Genomic DNA, 19,234 nt, shown 5'->3' with positions numbered 1-19,234 from the left:
TTAACACAAATCACAATTGACCAGACTCAATTTCCTGAGTTGGTACTTACCCTGTTAGCCTGTACCAAGTAAATCATGCTGGCTTCAGCCACTGAGGCTAAAGTGAACAGCTACAATATGGTCATTGCAATATCTACCTGATATTATGCTCCCAAAACCATACAACTACCAACTCTCTGCCTTTTAGCTTTCAACATATGCTTCTCTGTAACATGCACACGGGCCACAGTAGATAGTGTATATCTAAATCAGTACCTCCTGGCCAAGTAACGCAAATTACACACAGTAATCCACAGTATACTTCAAACAGTAAGGTATTCTGTTTTGGTACTGATTTTTTAAAAAAATTAGTTTTAAAACAACCAACTTCTACTCAAAGGGCTGTGACTAGGACATAGCATTTCAAGATTTTTTTTTAAAACTTTATTCCTTAAAACAGAGACCTACAAAAATCTATATCACTTTTCATTGTTGTTACTGCTGCTAATTTTATAAATAATAGCAGTGTGTCTCCATGAGTAAGGAAATCAAGTGTGCTTCAGACTGGTTTTTTTTCTGACAAATGACTACCTTGATTTTAGCTGCCATCATTAAAAGCTCACTTTTACTGAAATAGAGATATATAAGTTAAACAACTCTACAGTATTTCAGTCTTTCAAGATAATTTTCCTCAAAAACTATGGTATAGTTCATACTGAAAGATTAATTACGTAAGTTAGTTTTACTAAGTTCTGCAATTAGGAAGGAACACAAATACATAAAACATACTCTGCGGCAACACAAGTACAGCTTGCAAAAACAGCGCTGCCTGCTACCTTTAACAACTAAAATGTTGACCACAGTTCTTTCTAAAATACAAAAATGCAATAATCCAGGATACACACCTCTTTGAAATTTGTCACACCAAATTTTTGTTGCTGCTTTGTTTTTTCACATCTCTATTTGGTGGGAATTAAGCACTTGCATAAACACTTTCCTGTATGGATGTCAAAATGCTACAAAATAACAATGTCTTATGTACCACTTCTCAATACCATTCCCTTTCTAAACACATTTTGAAGGTAGATGTTACTTCCCAGAAACAACCTACAAAAATGTACAGAAGAGCTACTAAACATTTTCCAATTCAACTTTAGTAAATCCAAAACTTCAAAACAAATGCTTTATTACAAACTTCTAAGAAGGAATGCACCTAATAGCACAAATTAATGGCTTCTAAATGGAGGATCAATATCTTATTGTATTTTACACAAAGAGCTAAAACCTCATTGCTGTAACAATGAAAAAAAAAAAAAAGAGAAGGCTTTACAGATCAGGTTACCTGTCTGATCTGATGTTTTTAATAGACTATAAATCTGGCTACAGCCATTTCTGAGTCTCAATCACAATCGTTAAAACTGGAGATTAGAAAAGAGGCATTCTATGACTTTTTCAAAGGCATTTACTACCATTCTACCAATTCTACAAATATCTGTTAAAGGAGACTAGTTGGCACTTGATTATAAAAAAAAGCATTTTGATGTTGCTCTATATCATGATGGATTACTGAGATTAAATGATATGTATTACCTTACCTGATACATTCCAACTCCTATGTGTTTGGGCTCAATTTTCACTAGCTCAGCTAATGGGTCTTGTACACGTCTAGCTATGGAAACTGAAAAATAGAATTAGAAAAAAATATTGTTTTATCTGAAAAATCACAATTATATAACTGGTTTTGCTAATTTTTTCAGCCTTTTACAAATTTAACTTTTTTTTTTTAACCTGGAAATTATCACTTATAATAGAATCTTTTTTCTCTGTTAGACAAGAGATGTACATTAATTAAGATTAATGTACATTAATCAAACTTTTTAATTGAAGAATTCATGCAAAGACTTAAGAAGATTTCATACTGTAATCACAACATTTAAATCATTTACTCAGGCCACAGAACTAGTAAACACAACTGTGTACAGTAAATTTCTCCCTCATCTCTATATTAAAATGCATAGTTAGCACTTAAAATTATAATCTTCAACCTTAAATCACAGATATATATCATTTGTGCATTTGTATTAAGAATGACAGAAATGGGGATGGGACAGAAGATGGCTGTGGCTCTTTGAAAGCTACTACCTTCAAAACCACACCCACAGCTGGCATTAGTCACACCAAGACGCTTTTTCTAAAGTTTATTTTACCTTTAAATTCATTTTTAAAGGATATCAAGAGACAGAGGAAGAACAGACAGAAGTCAGGAATAAGAGTGTATATCCATTTGGTTTGGTCAACAATACATACATAATCTTTAAATTGGAAAACTGGAAGTATCTCACCTGTTATTTTGTTTATATAAAACAAGACATAAATTACACGAGGATATGATTGTATGATATACAATTATATATATGATATATTTTTACACAAAACAAATATTTTATATATAAAGTTTTACAGAGCTTTACTTTTTTAACATATATATACACACACACATATATATAAGCTTTACTCAGAATCACTTATGTGTTTACATTCAACAGGACCTTTTGAGATCATCTCATCCAACTCCCTTGCTCAAGCAAGGTGAGCTAGAGCAGGTTGCCCAAGACTGTGTCCAGCTGGGTTCTGAATATCTCCATGGATGGAGACTCCACAACCTCTCCAGGTAACCTGTGCCAGTGTTTGACCACTGTCACAATAAAGTAGTGGGGTTTTTCGTATGTTCAGATGGAATTTCCTGAGTTTCTATTTGCGCCCTCTTGTCCTGCCAGTGGTCACTAAGAAGAGTTTGCCTCCTTCTTCATTCCACCCCGTCAGGTATTTCCACACATCAATGACATCCTTCCAAGCCTTCTTTTTTTTCCCCAATCCCAGTTCTCTCAGCCATTCCTTGTATGGAAAGAGCTCCAATGCCTTAATAACCTTTGGGGCCCTAATCTGAACAGCAATTACCGCTACCGCAGATTGTTAATGACTTCATAGTGCTTTGGAAAAGGATTCAACTAAACACCGATACTTGAAGCCAAAACAGTAAACCTAATGCCTATTTATTAGTTATGCAAGATTCTCAAACAAGAACTGCAAAATTTGTCAATCGAAGACATCATAAGAGATTTCACTTTGAAGGATTTACTTTGAAGGATTTGCAATAGTAACTGTATAGTTAGCATGAAGTTCACTGCTCAGCCACACAAGACTCTTCATACTTTTTTTATTTTCCATATGCTGATGATGGCAGTTTGCTAGCTCAGCTCAGAGAGCACTACACTGGTGACATCTGACACGCCTGCTTCTCTAACAGAGAAGTTCTGCATTCAAGGGCTATCACATATGCCTTCTCGTCAAAAATCACAAAAGGCTAACTAGTGCAAGTACAATTTTTATAGCTCACATAGCTTACTACAGAAATGCTTTCTTACAATAATCATATTAATTTCCTTGAAACACTAGTAGTACCTATCACCAGTCACCTAACAAACAGAACTGGAACAGAACACTAATGAAAGTAGTATCAATACGAAACAGGAAACATTTAAAACTGTACAGGTATTTCTTCTGAATGCTTTTATGTCTCTGTGTACAATATTTATCTGCCATAAGTTATCTTAAACTCAATATCCACAGAATGTTTTACAGAATTTTCTTTTTAACCTAATAGAAAAGTTTCAAAAGCTACATTTTAGACAACTGAGAGCAACATATGTCACTGTCCACATCGCCTTTCATTACACCTTTTAAAAACAGGCAACTACACAGATAGGCTGCTACGGGAAATTTCCAAGCATAACCTTCTCTAAGGAATCTTGAATGAAAAGTAAAACGTGGACTCTTCGTTTCCTAACAGCTAGATTGACAATGCCGTCATACCCCTACGAGGCTTCCAGCAGAGGTGCAGGCCCTGACCCGGCAAAGCCCTTCAGCACAGATGCATGGCGGTAATCCCACCGGAGCCAGCAATACTCTTTGCATGCATAAAATTACACAGATAGTTAAGTGCTTTCCTCGATGATACAGGAAATAGTTACAATATTGAAGCGTAAAGATCAATTAGCAGTCAGTTGTATGGTTTAAAGGATGCAGTTCCTACAGTCGTGCCAGCAGGACAGCTGACCTGCTAAATTTCCACTGAAGCCTCTATTTTACTCCAGAACACTTCAAATTAAAATAAAAGATGGCACAATAGGGAAAACATTAAAGAGAGTACAGATTCTCTCCAGGCACAAATTCACTCCAACAATGACTCAAGATGAACATCCACTGTCTCTTGCACAGACAAACCCACCTTTTCTTTGTTATATTAATAGCACACTTCAATAGATGTATCTTTTTAGGGGGCACTGAGGCTCCACTCCAGCAATTTGATCCATGTGGCTGGACTCTTGCAATGCAAGCAGAGCCTGGCTGAAATCATGAGGACTCTGCAGAAATGCAAGGTCTGCTCCCTGTGGACCAGACTGCAAAATCAAAATTGGACAGTAAAACCCGATGGTCTTACATTGTCCTCATAAAAATTAAATCACTGTACTTCAAGCATTTTTCAGATTAAAATATTACAGTAATACAGATATTTATTAAAGGTAATTGCTTGTATGTTTTAAAGCCCATTTCAGGAACGGCTATTAACAATTAATTTTTAGAACACTAACGATAAAATAAATTGGCAGTGCACTCTCACTTCCACTGTTATTAAGGTATGCTTCACTTTTTCTAACAAACAACCAACTAAATAAAGCTCCATGATAGCATGCAGGGAAAAAAAAGAAAATCAGGTTTCTCAAAAAATTATCTGCAGTACCAAATGAAGTTTTTGAGATACCATTCACAAAATATGCTACTCTAAGTAAAACGGGAAAAACGTTATTCAATATTAAACAGGGCATTAGCATCAGGATGAGACACCCTTCTAGTAGAAAACAATTGCACACCAGATAGATACAAAGCTTCTTCAAGTTGTCAATTAAGAACAAAACATTATTGTAATATTTGGAATGACAGCAACATATTGTGCTGCCATGCAGTAAATCTATGTAAAATTTAAAAGCTTGAGGGGACAGGATGGCCTAGGTGGTCCTCTGACTTTAATGTAGATTAACTTCACCTCCAAATACAAAGAGAAATAAAGAAGGTTACAGAAAGCATATTAGCTGAAATACTGTCTTGTCATTAGGACCCTTTCTGTCATTTTCTAAGAAAGGTAATTTAACTGTTTGGTGGTCTCAGTTGACTGTACTGTGGTTATTTGACAAGACAAACCCTTCAGATATTTAAATATTTTTGCCTGCCAGTGATAACAGTGCAGCGGCTGAAAAGCTTGCATAAGAGTTGCCTGCACAACTCACATCAGTCTCAGACTCTAATCTTCATAGAAAATACAGAACTGTATTAAAACGTTTTGTTTCCTAGTGGCTAATGAGCAGATGTGCCCTCATGAACTTGCAAACATCCTTAATTATCTGACTACTCCTGTCTTGAATGATCAAATCTCTCAATTCCAAACTGGAAAATTTTAAATTAAGACTATTTTCCTCACACATGCACATTATGCATTTAAACTTGTTTTTCACTAATACTTTCTACAATAAGGAATATCATTTTTCACAGGGATTAAAAAGGAGAGTTTCCACTCTGGAAGACTGATAAGTTTTCAGTCAATTTTTTTTTTCAGACTACAGACTGTCCGTTCTTGACAGCGAGGGGGGAAGAACAACATAACAGCTTCCAACTGTTTCTCTAGAGGGTGTGTGTGTGTATATATATATGTATATCCACATACATACATATACACACACACGGGCTGTATTAGCTGCCAGCCCTAAATACAGAATTAGTGCTAACTTCTTAATTAGGCTACCTGCCTCTCCTCAGTAGTGGAATAGATATAAACCAATTGTTACAGCCAAAGCCAGATGTGCATACTATTTAAGGTGCAGGAACAGCTAGAAATCTTGTCAACTAGGCCACAAAAATATATTATAAATAGTTTCAAGTACTGTGCCTGCTTCAGGGGCAGCTTGCCAATTTTTATTGTTAAGACAACCATATATTAAAATGTTCTCTTTTTGTAGTGCTATATGCAAGAGCTACATCATAAAGCGAAAACTTAATGGCTGTAGATAAGGAAATTGTGAAAATGAGCCAGAAATGACTATGGGTGGAGGAAGAAGAAGAAAAAAAATATATATATATATATTCATTCAGTTACAGTGGTATACAAACGTTGCTTGCCACTACAAGAGGCAAATAATTTTTGGCCAGAAGTCCCAAGTTTTATGATGATGAAATCTCTTTAAACACACATATAAATGGGTCTTTATATAAGGATAAAGATATGTCCCCATCACTAACTGTGTCAATGTAGCTACCTCACGAATGGGAAAATTGATCTGTATTTTGAATCAATATGAAGATGTGAAGGCAGCGGGTAGTTTTACAATTACCTTTTTAAACCAGTAACTATTTGGCAGCCACAAGCTACAAGGCTATTGCAGTTCAACATCAATTTTGTCACAAATAAGAACATTCTGTATTTTTATTATAAAACCTCAGTATTTTGTTCTTGAAAGAAAATATAGCTGAGAAATGCTACAAGAACTTCCAAGTAATTCCTCCTCCTCCCCCCCCCATTTTTAAATTAACCTTTGCACCTTAAAAGTCTGTGTTGAAACAGCAAATGTCAATTAAAGAAGAATAATGTATTAATGTAATCAAAGACTAACTCATAAATGCATATGTAATTACTCTGAATATATCATATGAGGGTAGATATGGGAACATTACAACTTATTTAAATCCTTTTATAAAGCTTATTATTGTGTTCAAGATCAATTACTCTCCATAAGTATCCGCAATAATGTTTACTCAGTGATCGATTGTTCAGGTTTCCTGAGTCCTGGAAGCTTTCTATCCTGTTGACCTGAATTTCACCCTCCTTGCAAAGGATACAGTGAAACGTACAGTAGTCTTTTCATTAAGCATTCTTTCTCAGTAGGTCAGGAATTGTGACACAGTTTTGAATCCTCATATATCTTCTTGGTGGGTTTAAAGTATGCAATTTATTTTAAGCAACTGTTCAACAGCTGCATTTCATCCAAAATTCTTCTGTGGCAAGTGAGCAGGTTTTTGTTTTAAAAAGGTTACATTTTAGTTTACTTTTAACTCCATAAAACTGATAATCTGTTATTTGCTTAAGATTAATGAAATAATGAATGACAATATTCTATTTACTTACTACAAAAATCTTTAAACGAGACAGTTTGAATACAAAAAGCAACTAAGAAATACATCCAAAGATGAAATCCTCAACAAGTGAATATTACAATGCAACTTTCTAAAGCCAATATTTTTCTTAGAAACACTACCTAAACACACTTTCCTCTATTTTAGTATTAATAGTTTCTCTATCACAGGACGATAGCGGTTTTGGTCTTTCGTTTTGTTTTTTTAGTTCAATCTTAGATGGGAGATATATAATTACCTAACTGGAGCCTATGCAATTTTTCCACCCTACAAATGGGTTAGTCGTACAGGATGGTATAAATTCAGTAAACTCCTTCCCCATCTGCTCAGCTTAAAAGGTAGAAATTGTCAGTACGCTTTTCTCGTTCAGATCACTGGTCCTAATTTTAACCGCATCACCATGGCATTGATTACTATGACTACTAAAAGTGAAAATTACTTGAAGTTCTGTACTTACAAGAGTTATTCACTTATGTCAGCAACCTTTCATAAGTGACCAGAATGTTCTTTCCTATGCCTGTAAGAGCAGCAGCTTTGGTGAACTGCACTGCTATATTAAAAGCAAAACAAAAACCTCCTCCAATTAAAGAGCAGCCTTGTACTCGTCATTCCTCCGGCTCAAGGCTTCAAACAGGCAAAGCCTTTTAATGAAAATACATAGACAAACACATGCATAGAGTTACATCCCTAGCAAGGGAAATAAACCATTTTCTAATCTAACTCTTTTATGCTAATAGCAACTGCCTTTACCAGAGCCAGGCCTAATGCGCTGCTTTGGGAGATTGCTTTTAGGCAGAACTAGTGGCGCATTTTCAGATTGTTCAGAAGTGCAGCAAATGATGCTCTGTAAATAAAAGACAAAGTCCATCTGCTGAATTCAGACATATTTGGGATATAAGAAATAGGTTTGTGAGGCAAGGTGAATATCACGTCTTTCCACAAATTATGCAAAGATTACACATCACGTGCAAACATTAGCACATCTACAGAGAATGATGCGCAGTTAAAAGCTACACACACACACACACACCTCTTAGCTTACTGTAAATACTGATCCAAAACAGCCAGATAGAGGAGTTTTCACCGAGCTCAAAATAACCTCCTGTTTTAATTCTGTAACAAGACAGAAGCCTTGCGGAATCTCAGTGGATCTCAATTTTGCAGATAAGATGTCAAACTCCTCCTGTCCACTACCATATTCTACTGCTTCAGAGGAAATACAGTGCAGATTAGCAGGATGCTGGCGATTATATATCAGCTCTCATGCATGCCATCAAGTTTGCATGAATTGGAAAAATGTTAGGTTCCTGTCTAAAATAACAAGAAAGTAAAGGCTGTCAAACATCTCCAACAACTGTGTAACCAACCATTCAGCACCAGCACCACTGTCCCACTGTTTTCCATTAATTCAAATCCATTTCTGTTTCTCAAAAGCCTGATGTAGGTACTTGTGTTCATGCACAACTATAAGAGGCCCTATGATTTCCAAACTATCTGCAGCTATGGAATGTTTTTTTTAAAAAATCATTCAGATTTACTCTAACTTCTGTTTAAACAGTACAACCCAGTCTACTTTAAGCTTTAGACCAGCTTCTGGTCATTCTGCACATTGGTAGGAACTGGGTCCTACAGGGAGAGAAGCAACAAGTCCTCCTTACCTTTTAGTGCTGTTCACCACCCATTTTGTTTCTGACCATTGCATCTGCTCCCTTCCAACAGTATAATTAAACTCCTTAAAAGCTACAGAATAAAGGTGATGAAATATGGAATGCAATTTCAATTTGTTCACCCGTAATTGGACACAATCCAACTGAACGGGTAAGATTTTGTAGCAGATGCAAAATGTTTTCAATGTACAAAAAAAATTCAGAGCTTACTTTCCTTTCTTCTATGTCTTTCTGAAAACTTGTGGAGCTTGCACCAATCCTCTATGATTAGCTATAGAAGGAAGCTTCCACTTAGAAAGCAGCGTGAAATGGTTTAACCGTAAGACTTCTGTCCAATAAAGTTTTTGAAAAATGACCTTCTCTCCTGAGTAGCCAAGGGGGAAGAGTGCTCTTTTAAGAATACGTAGAAATTAGCTCAAGTAGACATCAAGGCACTATGTCCCACACATCTAATCATCAAATTGTTTTACTTTCCTTAAGATAAAGTCAAAAGAAATTATATTTTTTTCTGATCTTTACATTCCATCTGCTGGCCAGTATGACAGCTCTGAACTGTATGTCTCTATCTTTAACAGCACCCAAGGGAATGAAGCCCTGTAGCATGACAGTCTCTAAGTCCTAACAAGCCCCAAAAGCCTATAAGGCTTTCTTTTGCAAGGAAAAGTGCAAGTGGTTTGCTGAACTTTGAGTGTACAATAATCCAATGTATTCTGCCCTGTGGAGAGAAGACAAGCAGATGGGATTTGACAATGCTAAAGCAAGCTGTGCTGTGTGACCTTTTGCTCTCCCAGACTCTTTATCCTCAGAAATCGTCCTTTAGAAACAAAACAGTTTCTATACTGGATCATACCTGTGCATGCTGCGTGACACATATTCTTGCCCTGTTAGCACTCCAAATCTTTTCAAAAAGTAATCTTAAGGAGCATTTTACCTACATTCATTATTTTACTAACAGAGTGACACAGCTATGTGGTTGGGGGAAAATGGGCACTTCTTGGATTTGCTGCATTAGATGAAGTATGTTATTCTTGTTTCACCATCTGAGAACAGAAGGGCAGATTAAAAACCAAATTCATTTGATCACATTCAGGTATGGAAGTAAATCAGAGGCTTAGCATGAGATCTGTTCTAATAAATGATAATACTTATGTGATGTCTGAAAAGACATAGCTCTCTTTACCACCACATCCCATGTTTAAAGAATTCTAACATTCAAGTTTACCTGCATGATTTTTTATGAACCAGTACAATGAAGTGTGTTAATTTATTTTGCTTTTTAAATAGTGAAAAGAGACTGCTTATTTGTTAGAGCAGTCATGTAAAAATGACAGGTAAATCATCAATTTAATGAAGTGAATTAATTCCTCATTTAATATTACTGAGCATATATCCAGACCAGGGATATTAACTATATAACTAGTAACTATTCACTCAGCATGGTGTTACAGCTACATCAAAGGAAAACTTGCACCCAGGTCCACTAAAAAAAGGCACAGGCAAATCTCAACCAGAGAGACCTGGAATAACCCATAAGATTATGTATAAGTCTAATTACGTTTAAGTCACAATAAATAACACCTACTTGAAGTTGCCATAAAAGTTAACCAGAGCTCAAATATGGAAAATATTGCACAGATGGCAGCTCAGAATAAAACAAAACAATGACAACAAAAACATATCAAGACAGACAGATAAGTATGAATTTGACTGCTTTTAAAAAAAACTAAGCCAAAATTAAATATTTGACTCCTTCTTTAAGAAGATAGGCAGAGGACAAGGGGACAGAAAGAACTGCAGTCACCCACCCAGCCCCTCAGTTCCCTCACTGCCCTTCCACTAATCCTTAAGAAAGGTAGTCACAAAGCCTCAAGAGGACACACATTAACAAGTTTCACAAAGATGATCAGCATTTACAACTTGCTAACCACTCTTGTTAAGGTGCACGTTCTCCCTGACAAAAAATCCCACTCTGAATCAGCCTATTCTGAGGCTTCAGGGAAGGAGAATACAAGGAAGCCTTTTATTCCCTTCTCTCTCAAGCTGCAACTCCCTACTGCAAGTTCATCCAAAGACCCCAGTGACTTGTTCTTTAGGCAGAACCCTCCTAATCTGCTGCAGCTGAACTACCTCAGCCTATCAAGTCGGAAATCCTTTTATTGCTCTGGCCTATAAGCCTCTTATCGCCCAATTCTGTGAGGCTGAGAAATAGCTGTTCTGCTCATTAATCCTACAATCACTGTCAGAAGGGGACATATACCTTCTCACTCTACTCAAACACAAATAACTAGGTTTCATCAAGTTCTTCACTATCTACTTAGTCAAATCTCACTCTACAAGATTTTATAGGAATTGGAATAGCAGTAGAAGCTTCTGCACTTTCATGAAATATACATAGTTGGTGCTGTAGAAATTTTAGAGAACTTGGTTTAATATAAAATATTGACAGTAGAGCTGATAAGAGGCCAGAAAGAGGAAAATTACCCATATCTGGAGGTCAATTCTAAAACCATACAAACCCTACCCCACTGTCTGCAACACAGATACAAGCAAATTGCTTATGAAATGAGCATTTTGTTTTTTATCAACTAAGCACAACAGTTGTTAGAAGTGCTGTATGGATGAGTATGAAGAGTTTCTGCTACAGTTTATGCATATCTAGTTAGTTTATCTGTCTTAATTATTGTGGAGGTCATGGATGACATGGGTTTAAAGACAGCTCAAAGAGAATAAAAATAACCAGTTGAGTTCTTGCCTTAATTAAAATACCAATTAATACTCCCACAAAATGTTTTTTTTTCCCTCCTATACACTTAAGCAAAAAGAAATTACTACATTAATATGTACATTTATTTATTTAAGATTGGGATTGATGTCTTCTATGCTAAACAGCACTGCAAATATGACAGATTTCACTAGATGTAAAAGTTGTTGTGCAATATGTATAATTTAATATTTTACATTCATGTACCTGGATGGACAGACACAAGCTTACCTGTGTAATTAAAAAACAAACAAAAAAACCCTTCCATAGTTTGTGTTGAGAGAAATGTTAAAGTGGCAAACTGTGTTAAGATCACAGATATCTCACATCAGTTGTACCTTTTATTTTAACTATAAATGTCACACTTCATCATGCAGCTGTCAGCTTCTTTTAATGTGCTAAATGTTATCATGTAAGCACAGAACTTGACACGATGTAACACAACAATTAAAATAAAAAACAAGTCAGCTTTGACACCATGTCATTTTTCCATTTGCTGCAAATTAAAAGAAAGGGAAATCAAAAGTACAAAAGTAAAAGCCATTTAAGAAAAAAGTTTGCAAAGAAAAAAACAGCAGTTACTATTTCCCTCTCATGTTATGTCACTTTGTTATGTTCAGCCCAAAAAAGAAGTGTCCACAGCTTTAGTGCAGCTAATTACAAATTGACACCAAAAGACATCAAGAAGAATGTCTGAAGTCTAAAACTTCTCAAAAGATTCTGTTGTAATAAATACACTTCTCATTGTCAGTTCCATGAAAGCTGACATCCACGGAACTAAGCAATTATTTTTCACTTTCTATCCTACCCTTTTTTCAGTTTCTAACCACTGAGGTACTGCTGCAGCATGTTAAAAGAGCTGATGCTTTTCAAACCAGATGCAACAGCTTTTAAGTGATGCCTGAAGCAACTCCTGGTAATAATGGAGAAATGATGAACTCCAGATAATTAATACTGAAATAGGTTATGTATTACAAATTTGATTTACCATATTCTCACGCACAGTGCTAAATAAAAGTGCCTGAACGTTTCAGAAACTAACTCCTTAAAAAAGGAAAATGCACATCTGGAAAAGTAAATTGTTGTTAATAAGATTTTTCCTGTTGTAACATTTCTCTGTTCATTTACCTCAAACTCTAAAACCACGTTTAATATATCAGCAGCAAAAAAAAAAGCTTGGGCCCAATGGAAAGTTAGCGGCATCTGTCACAAACACAGAAATGTCACAGGCCTAATGTTTGCTCAGGCCATACCATGACACAAGCAAAATCTCTTTGGCCCAGGGAAGAAATGATGACAGCAGAGCCAGTTTGCAGACAGGAAGGAATGAGTCAAGCAGAAAGAGGCTAGAGGCCTGTCCTGGGAAGGGCTTATGCAGACATTTGAAAAAATTTCCTGTAAAACCATTCTCTTAAAACATTGTATTAACACAAATCCCTTTTTCCCCTTTATGGAAATAAGAGGAAAGAGGAACATGGAAAATCCTGGGAAGTTTCACCCCCAAATAACTCATAACTTCAGAACTTATTTCTGCTGACCTATTTTGACGCATTCCTAAGAATTTTCAGGCCAGTAGCCTGCTAAAGTTAAGATTAAGAACATTGTCATTTTGAGATTTATGTTAGAGTGCTACTGCACTTTTAAGCCTGCTTTATTTTATTTTTTTTTGAGTATGACAGCACATTACAGAAAAAAAAAGAAATGAAAAAGCTGGTGTTGATAAAAACAAAGACCAAAAGACACACAAATAAAAATACACAAGTGAAGTAATACAAAACAACTTTAGACCTGCTTTTAAAAAGACATCTCCCAATAAACCAACTCCATGGGTAGTTTGGACACCAGTGAAGTTGCTAGGAATTTGATCTTTGAAGATCACTCTTTAACTAAAAACTAAAAATTATTAACATTGACTACACTTGTATATTTCTAAAAATTTAGATTGTATTATACTTGAGTAACATTTATGCTGAAGTGTATATATATATATACACGTACAACTAAATAGTATTTCTAGAGGACTATATACACCTACATGAAGACTTCAAAAAGTGATCACGATGAAGGCAAAGAAACTGACATCATCATACTTCAGAATGAACACATAACTGAATTCTCTCTTCTATTCTTACAGTTTACCTAGCCCTTAAAATGTTTAAGTGCTATCATAGATATTCGTATACATACAAGGGAAAAAGAAGAGAGGAAAGGTCTTGTTCTTGTGGGCATGGACATATCCATCTGAGAAAGTTCATACAATTTATTTGTTATATTTAATCCCCCAAAATTCTACTGTACCATCCTGGTACAAAAATAAGTCCACAGGGTCCTTTACGTTACAGGCCTTGGTAAAAGATGATGTCATTGATTTGCACACCTAGGACTTCAGATGTGAAAAATTCAAGTTCAGAAACAAAGGAGACAAACTCTTCATTTTCTTCTAACACATGTATTTGATTATGTATACTTAATACTGTAAACAGTCTGAGAACTGAGTTCCGTGTTGAAATGGTGATAAAATGTAACAGACATCATACCTGCACTTCTAAGGTTAGGGTCTAGGTCTGGCATTTCCTTTGATGCTTCTGGACTCACACTGTAGATAGATGCTCCTGCTTCACTGACAATGCTGCAAAATAAAATGGTAAATAATCAAAAAACATACAACTGAGAATAACACACCTGGAAGATTTATCAGTGTCTTAATTGAGTATTTGGATTTATTTTTTAAAGCTTCATTTTAAAAAAAAAATTAAATGAACTGAATACTTATAAAAGAAAGCTAGTACAAAGGGAAAGATCTCCATTTAAGCCAAAACTCCCATCCCTGACTTGCAACATTCACTTTTTCAATTCTGTCTCTTTTATAAATATACACCGTATGTGATATCAACCTCTGTAGTATTCTTATCACAGAGAAAATGCACACGAGAAACAAGTGTTACTAGAAGTCAATAGACAAACAGGCTTCCAAAAACCAAACGAGAACAAAAACCTACCCATTTCATTAAAATCACCTAGATTCTGAAGTTTAATGTCAATTAAACTACTGAACGAATGCAAGTCATGTGTGCACACACCTTTGTCCAAAGCTAACTGCCTACAATACTCAGGAAAAAAAACCACCTCTATACAGACTGAGCCGCAGAACTGCAGCTCGCTCCTCAGCGAGCATTTAATACCGTCTTCTCCCTGCTCTAACTACCATCCCCAAAGAAAAACACAGACTCGATGTCTTCAGTAATTTGAACTACAGTTTGTGTATCTACAGCACACCTCAAACCCATTCAGTAACGATAAACTCACCAATTCAAATCACAGCATATAATTAAAAAATCCTCAAGTGCTCTACTTCCACTCAAGAGAGAACTGCAATCAAATATTTGCAGTCTAAGTTTATTTGCAGCTGTGAAATTTTGACACCAGTGAATCAACAGCATATTTCTTCATATAACTTCAACAGAACTTGAATTTCACGGCAATAATTAAGGCATGGTACACGTCTGCGCGGGAGAGGAATACTATCAGTTTCAGAGCTATTTTTACTTTTTTTTTTTTTATTCCACTCTTATAATAACCTTATCTTCACCATAAGAAGGGAAACCATAGCCCTTAAGAAACAGACCTTTGAATAAAATCATATCTTTGCCCTATATTGTTTTTAAATGAGACTAGAAATTTTGCTTTTAAGAACAGTTAGTAGGTCAAATTTAGGGATAAAGAAACTGATACTTAGAAGCCCAATCCTTTAGAAAAAGCTGGAGAATAGCTCGGAGATAAAGCACATTCTCATTCAGTGCTACAAGCATGTTAACATTAAAAAAGGTAAAATGCAAAAAATATAAAAGGTATGAATTTTTTACTGTTGCTGTAAAACTGGTATTTTTTATTATTTGCTATTTTAGCAAAACTGGAATTTTTGCTGTATACGTGTCAGATTTTGTAGTTATTGGAATCTCAAAAAAAAACAAACACACACAACAACATTTCAGGATTACAAACAGACTGAATCTTTCAATAAATACAGAGAATAAACCCTTGTTCTCTTTAGCGTTCCCGTAACTTCAGAACCATTCAAACAACTGGTTTAACAGAACAGATAATCACTCAGGCCAGTTGGTCAGCAGGCAGGACTAGGCAAATGGAAGCGAGATTGTTTATATGATCTTTTAAAAAGATTCAGTGTTACAGACACTCCTTCGATAGAAATGGCATTCAGAACATGGTTCCACAGCAGACAGTAACTGACAGTCATCAGCAAAACTGATCGCAAGACACGGTCATATCACAAAAATGCAACTGCTGAAAAATGAAGATGTTGACAGAAGCCTTAAACTGATTTTCCTGATGAACTGGTAGCTTGAAGAACAATGCAACAGAATGTATTTCTTAACCTGTTCACACATTATAAAGGCAGCATCTGGCAAGCTCTCCCTTTCTTCATAAAAGAGAAATTGCTTCCAAAAAACCCACACACATTAGCACATACTACTAACAGCTTTAACTAACTTCTCTTCAATCTCTTTATTCCAACAGGTCCAAAAGCTAACTTCTCATGCAACTTCTAAATTTAATATAGTTTCTATTGACATCGCATTTTGATTAAAAAAATCACATTCACCATTTTGCACCTTTTTTTTTTTTTTTTAAAAACAGTGCCATACAATAAGTTGCATTACTACATGCAACATTTCCTGATCCCTCTCACTACCTTGAAAAGTTAAAAAACAAAACAAAACAAAAAACACCAACCAAACAAAAAACATGAAGGAGACTTGGATGGGAACTTTAAGACACCTGACGTTTTATTGATTCTCATTAATGCTATATCGACAATTTTCAGAACTGAGGAACGCAGCTATACTAGGATTCTACAGTAGGAAAAGGAAATAATTGTGCCAAATTTTAAAGTGGGTAGCACAAGAACTCCTTGCTAGAATAAGTAAATAAAATTCAGGATGGGAGAGAAACAGTTGGAAAGAGCACATTTCCTTTTCTCAAGTGCAAGAAAATTTATTCACCGGCTGCGGGGGTGGGGGGAAAGGCAAGGGGAAAGCCAAGTAAAAATGTGTCTCAAGCAGGAAAACAAAATATAAAAAGCACTTTCAGAAGACGCATGTGCTGGCTACTTGACAGCCACTCGGAGAAGGTTTTGTATACGCACGCAGTTATTCCACAAACTATTTGGTGTAGCAGACTTGAAAAAGAAAGGGTAAGAATTTCTGCTCACTGAGCCCCATACCACTGCCCCTAGGACGGTGAAACCCAGACGTTAAATACATTTAAGTCATTACCCAGAGCAAATGTGTAGGGCCCAAACTCCAAAGAAACCATTCTCAGGTTCGTTCAACCATACTCAACTAAGATTTTACAGACCTATTAGTGGCTGTCGTGTGGTTTTATTCAGTTTGTTTTTAGCTACAGCGACGTGGTTACTAATGCAATGCTGGCACATGCAATGCTCTAACATTTAGCTCGGTCACAATGCTACGATTACAAGCAAAATAGGTTTGGGGTTTTCTTCTCAGCTTTTCTGGATTTTCTTCTTCGACTGGGCAAGAGAGCACCACTTTGGTTCAGAGACAATTTGTTGTTGTTGTTCTTTTTTCTTTTAATTCTAATACTCTCTTTTAAAAAACAGGATGTCATATAGGACAATTTACACTAATTTAATGTTGTAAACTGCTCTGCTTTCAAAGAATAAGCATTTTTAATGTCAGAGCACATTGAACCAAAACCAAACCTGCTCAAACCAGTGGGCTATACAAATTTACTCTGAAATTCTGTGGTCCACACAGTTCTTAATTTACTTTTTTTTTTTTTTTTTAATAAAACAAGGACACAATTTGACAAGAGTTAAATAAGGTCCTTAGAATCTTCATAAACATTGGTAAACTGTATCTAAAACAGTTAATAAATATTTAACTGTAAACTTATATATTTATAACTAGATATTTTTTTCTATTTTAACTTTTCAAGCCAAATAATGTATTAAAAAACCTTCCCACTCTTCCCCAAGTAAAGGTAAGAAAATATATATTTCTAAACATTTCTTGAGGAAAGATTCTTGTAGGGACCAAAATAATAGCAGTTAAAAATTTTTGGTAATGTTGTTATTTTGCTATTTTAAGTCAGTATGCAGTAGAAAAATAAGCAAGTGATTGTGATAGTCTACACTTATAATACATGAGCAGACAAGTTTCATAAAGCACTCTCTGAATTAGCAAAAAAAAACAAACAAGAAAGCAGGTAAAGATCCTTCTCTATAATCTAACCTTTTAAAAGTGCCCAAAAGGAAGCTGCTACACAGTATTTCAATTTACTGTTATTGACTGCACAAATAGGCTTGCTGTATTTGCAAATATATAAATTTTCTCTTATTGACTGCGATAGTCTTTTATTTTTAAGACCTTTGAAGAATCATTAAACTAACATTAAATGTATTCTGCTAGCACCACCTGGTGGTGCCTCAGCTTTATGCTGGAAACCATGCTAGCTGTATTCCAGAGGCTTGAAGTAGCTTTTTAACTATAACAAGGTATTTTCTTACTCATCTTAAACAAGCACTGTATATTTGATATGAAGAGCTGTTCAAAACATTGAGATTTCCAATCCCTTAATTTTTACAGGAAAAAAATGTCTTCCTTGTGAAAAAAAATAAAAAATCCAATACCTACTTTTTTTGTAATTCAAAGCTACTACATACCTACAAAAACACAACAAAGATAACATTTAACAAGCTCGAGTTATTCAAGTTGTTCAGATGTTGCAATTTCATGTACATGCATAAAACAGCACTTTTTTTTTTTTTAAGAACCTTTTGAGCTCTCAGATAGTAAGTTTTTGCTGAAAACCTATTCAAAACTAAACATAAAAATCTAACATATAAGGAATTACATGTCAGGCCAGAGGTCTCTACAGTTAAAGATGAATACAGCTTTCTGACATCTTCATAAACTTAACCAATATTTCAGACTATTTTATTACATTGAAGTCACTTCCCCACAATCAAATGCAACACCAGATTAATGACCAGCAGACAGAAAAGCAACTTCATACAAATTGACATGATTTGCTGTTTCTACAATCTCCAAAACACTGATTTACAAACAAAAGCCTTTAAAATAACATTTTAAGAAATGAGAACAGCACAAAGAAGTGACCAATGTCACTATTTGAAAGAAAGTCATGGTCATTCTAAAAGCAAAGGCTATGCTCATCTCAAAATGGGCCCAGATTTTCCCATTTGGTTATAAAAAGATGATTTTCAACAAAATACAGTTTCCCTCACAGTCATAATTTAATGGTTAACTCATCTAATCAAAGGTGTTTTGTGTGTGCATGTGTGTGTTTTTTTTTGTTTTTGATTTTAAATCAGCTTAACTAATAAATTTAATCTTCATAACCCTGTGGCAACAGAAGTTGGAGGCTCCAACTGAGGGCAGAAGTACAGAAGGGTCAAAAGATTGTTCAGTGTTACTTATTCAAATAATTGGTTTAAGAATTACACAGGACAGGAAGAAATAAAATAACCAAAACGTTTGCTAGAAAAGTACAGTACATTTAGAAGCTGGCTTAGAATGCT

General features: G+C 35.3%; 1 protein-coding gene across 12 annotated transcripts in view; it reads right to left on the bottom strand.

The window, feature by feature from the left end:
* The window catches only part of SRBD1 (S1 RNA binding domain 1), a 127,268-nt gene that overhangs the window by 50,723 nt on the left and 57,311 nt on the right, over positions 1-19,234 (bottom strand). For all 12 annotated transcript variants that reach the window (XM_040552524.1, XM_040552535.1, XM_040552531.1 and 9 more), the window contains 2 exons: positions 14,187-14,278; positions 1,575-1,657 (listed from right to left, as the gene is read on the bottom strand). In XM_040552524.1, the coding sequence (XP_040408458.1) occupies positions 1,575-1,657; positions 14,187-14,278 (175 nt within the window). The remainder of the gene's footprint in view (positions 1-1,574; positions 1,658-14,186; positions 14,279-19,234) is intronic.

This window comes from Cygnus olor, chromosome 3 (assembly GCF_009769625.2).
Source record: "Cygnus olor isolate bCygOlo1 chromosome 3, bCygOlo1.pri.v2, whole genome shotgun sequence".
In the NCBI taxonomy this organism is placed as follows: Eukaryota; Metazoa; Chordata; class Aves; order Anseriformes; family Anatidae; genus Cygnus; species Cygnus olor.
Note: the sequence above shows the minus strand (reverse complement) of the source record. Positions and strands in the feature narration are given on the sequence as shown.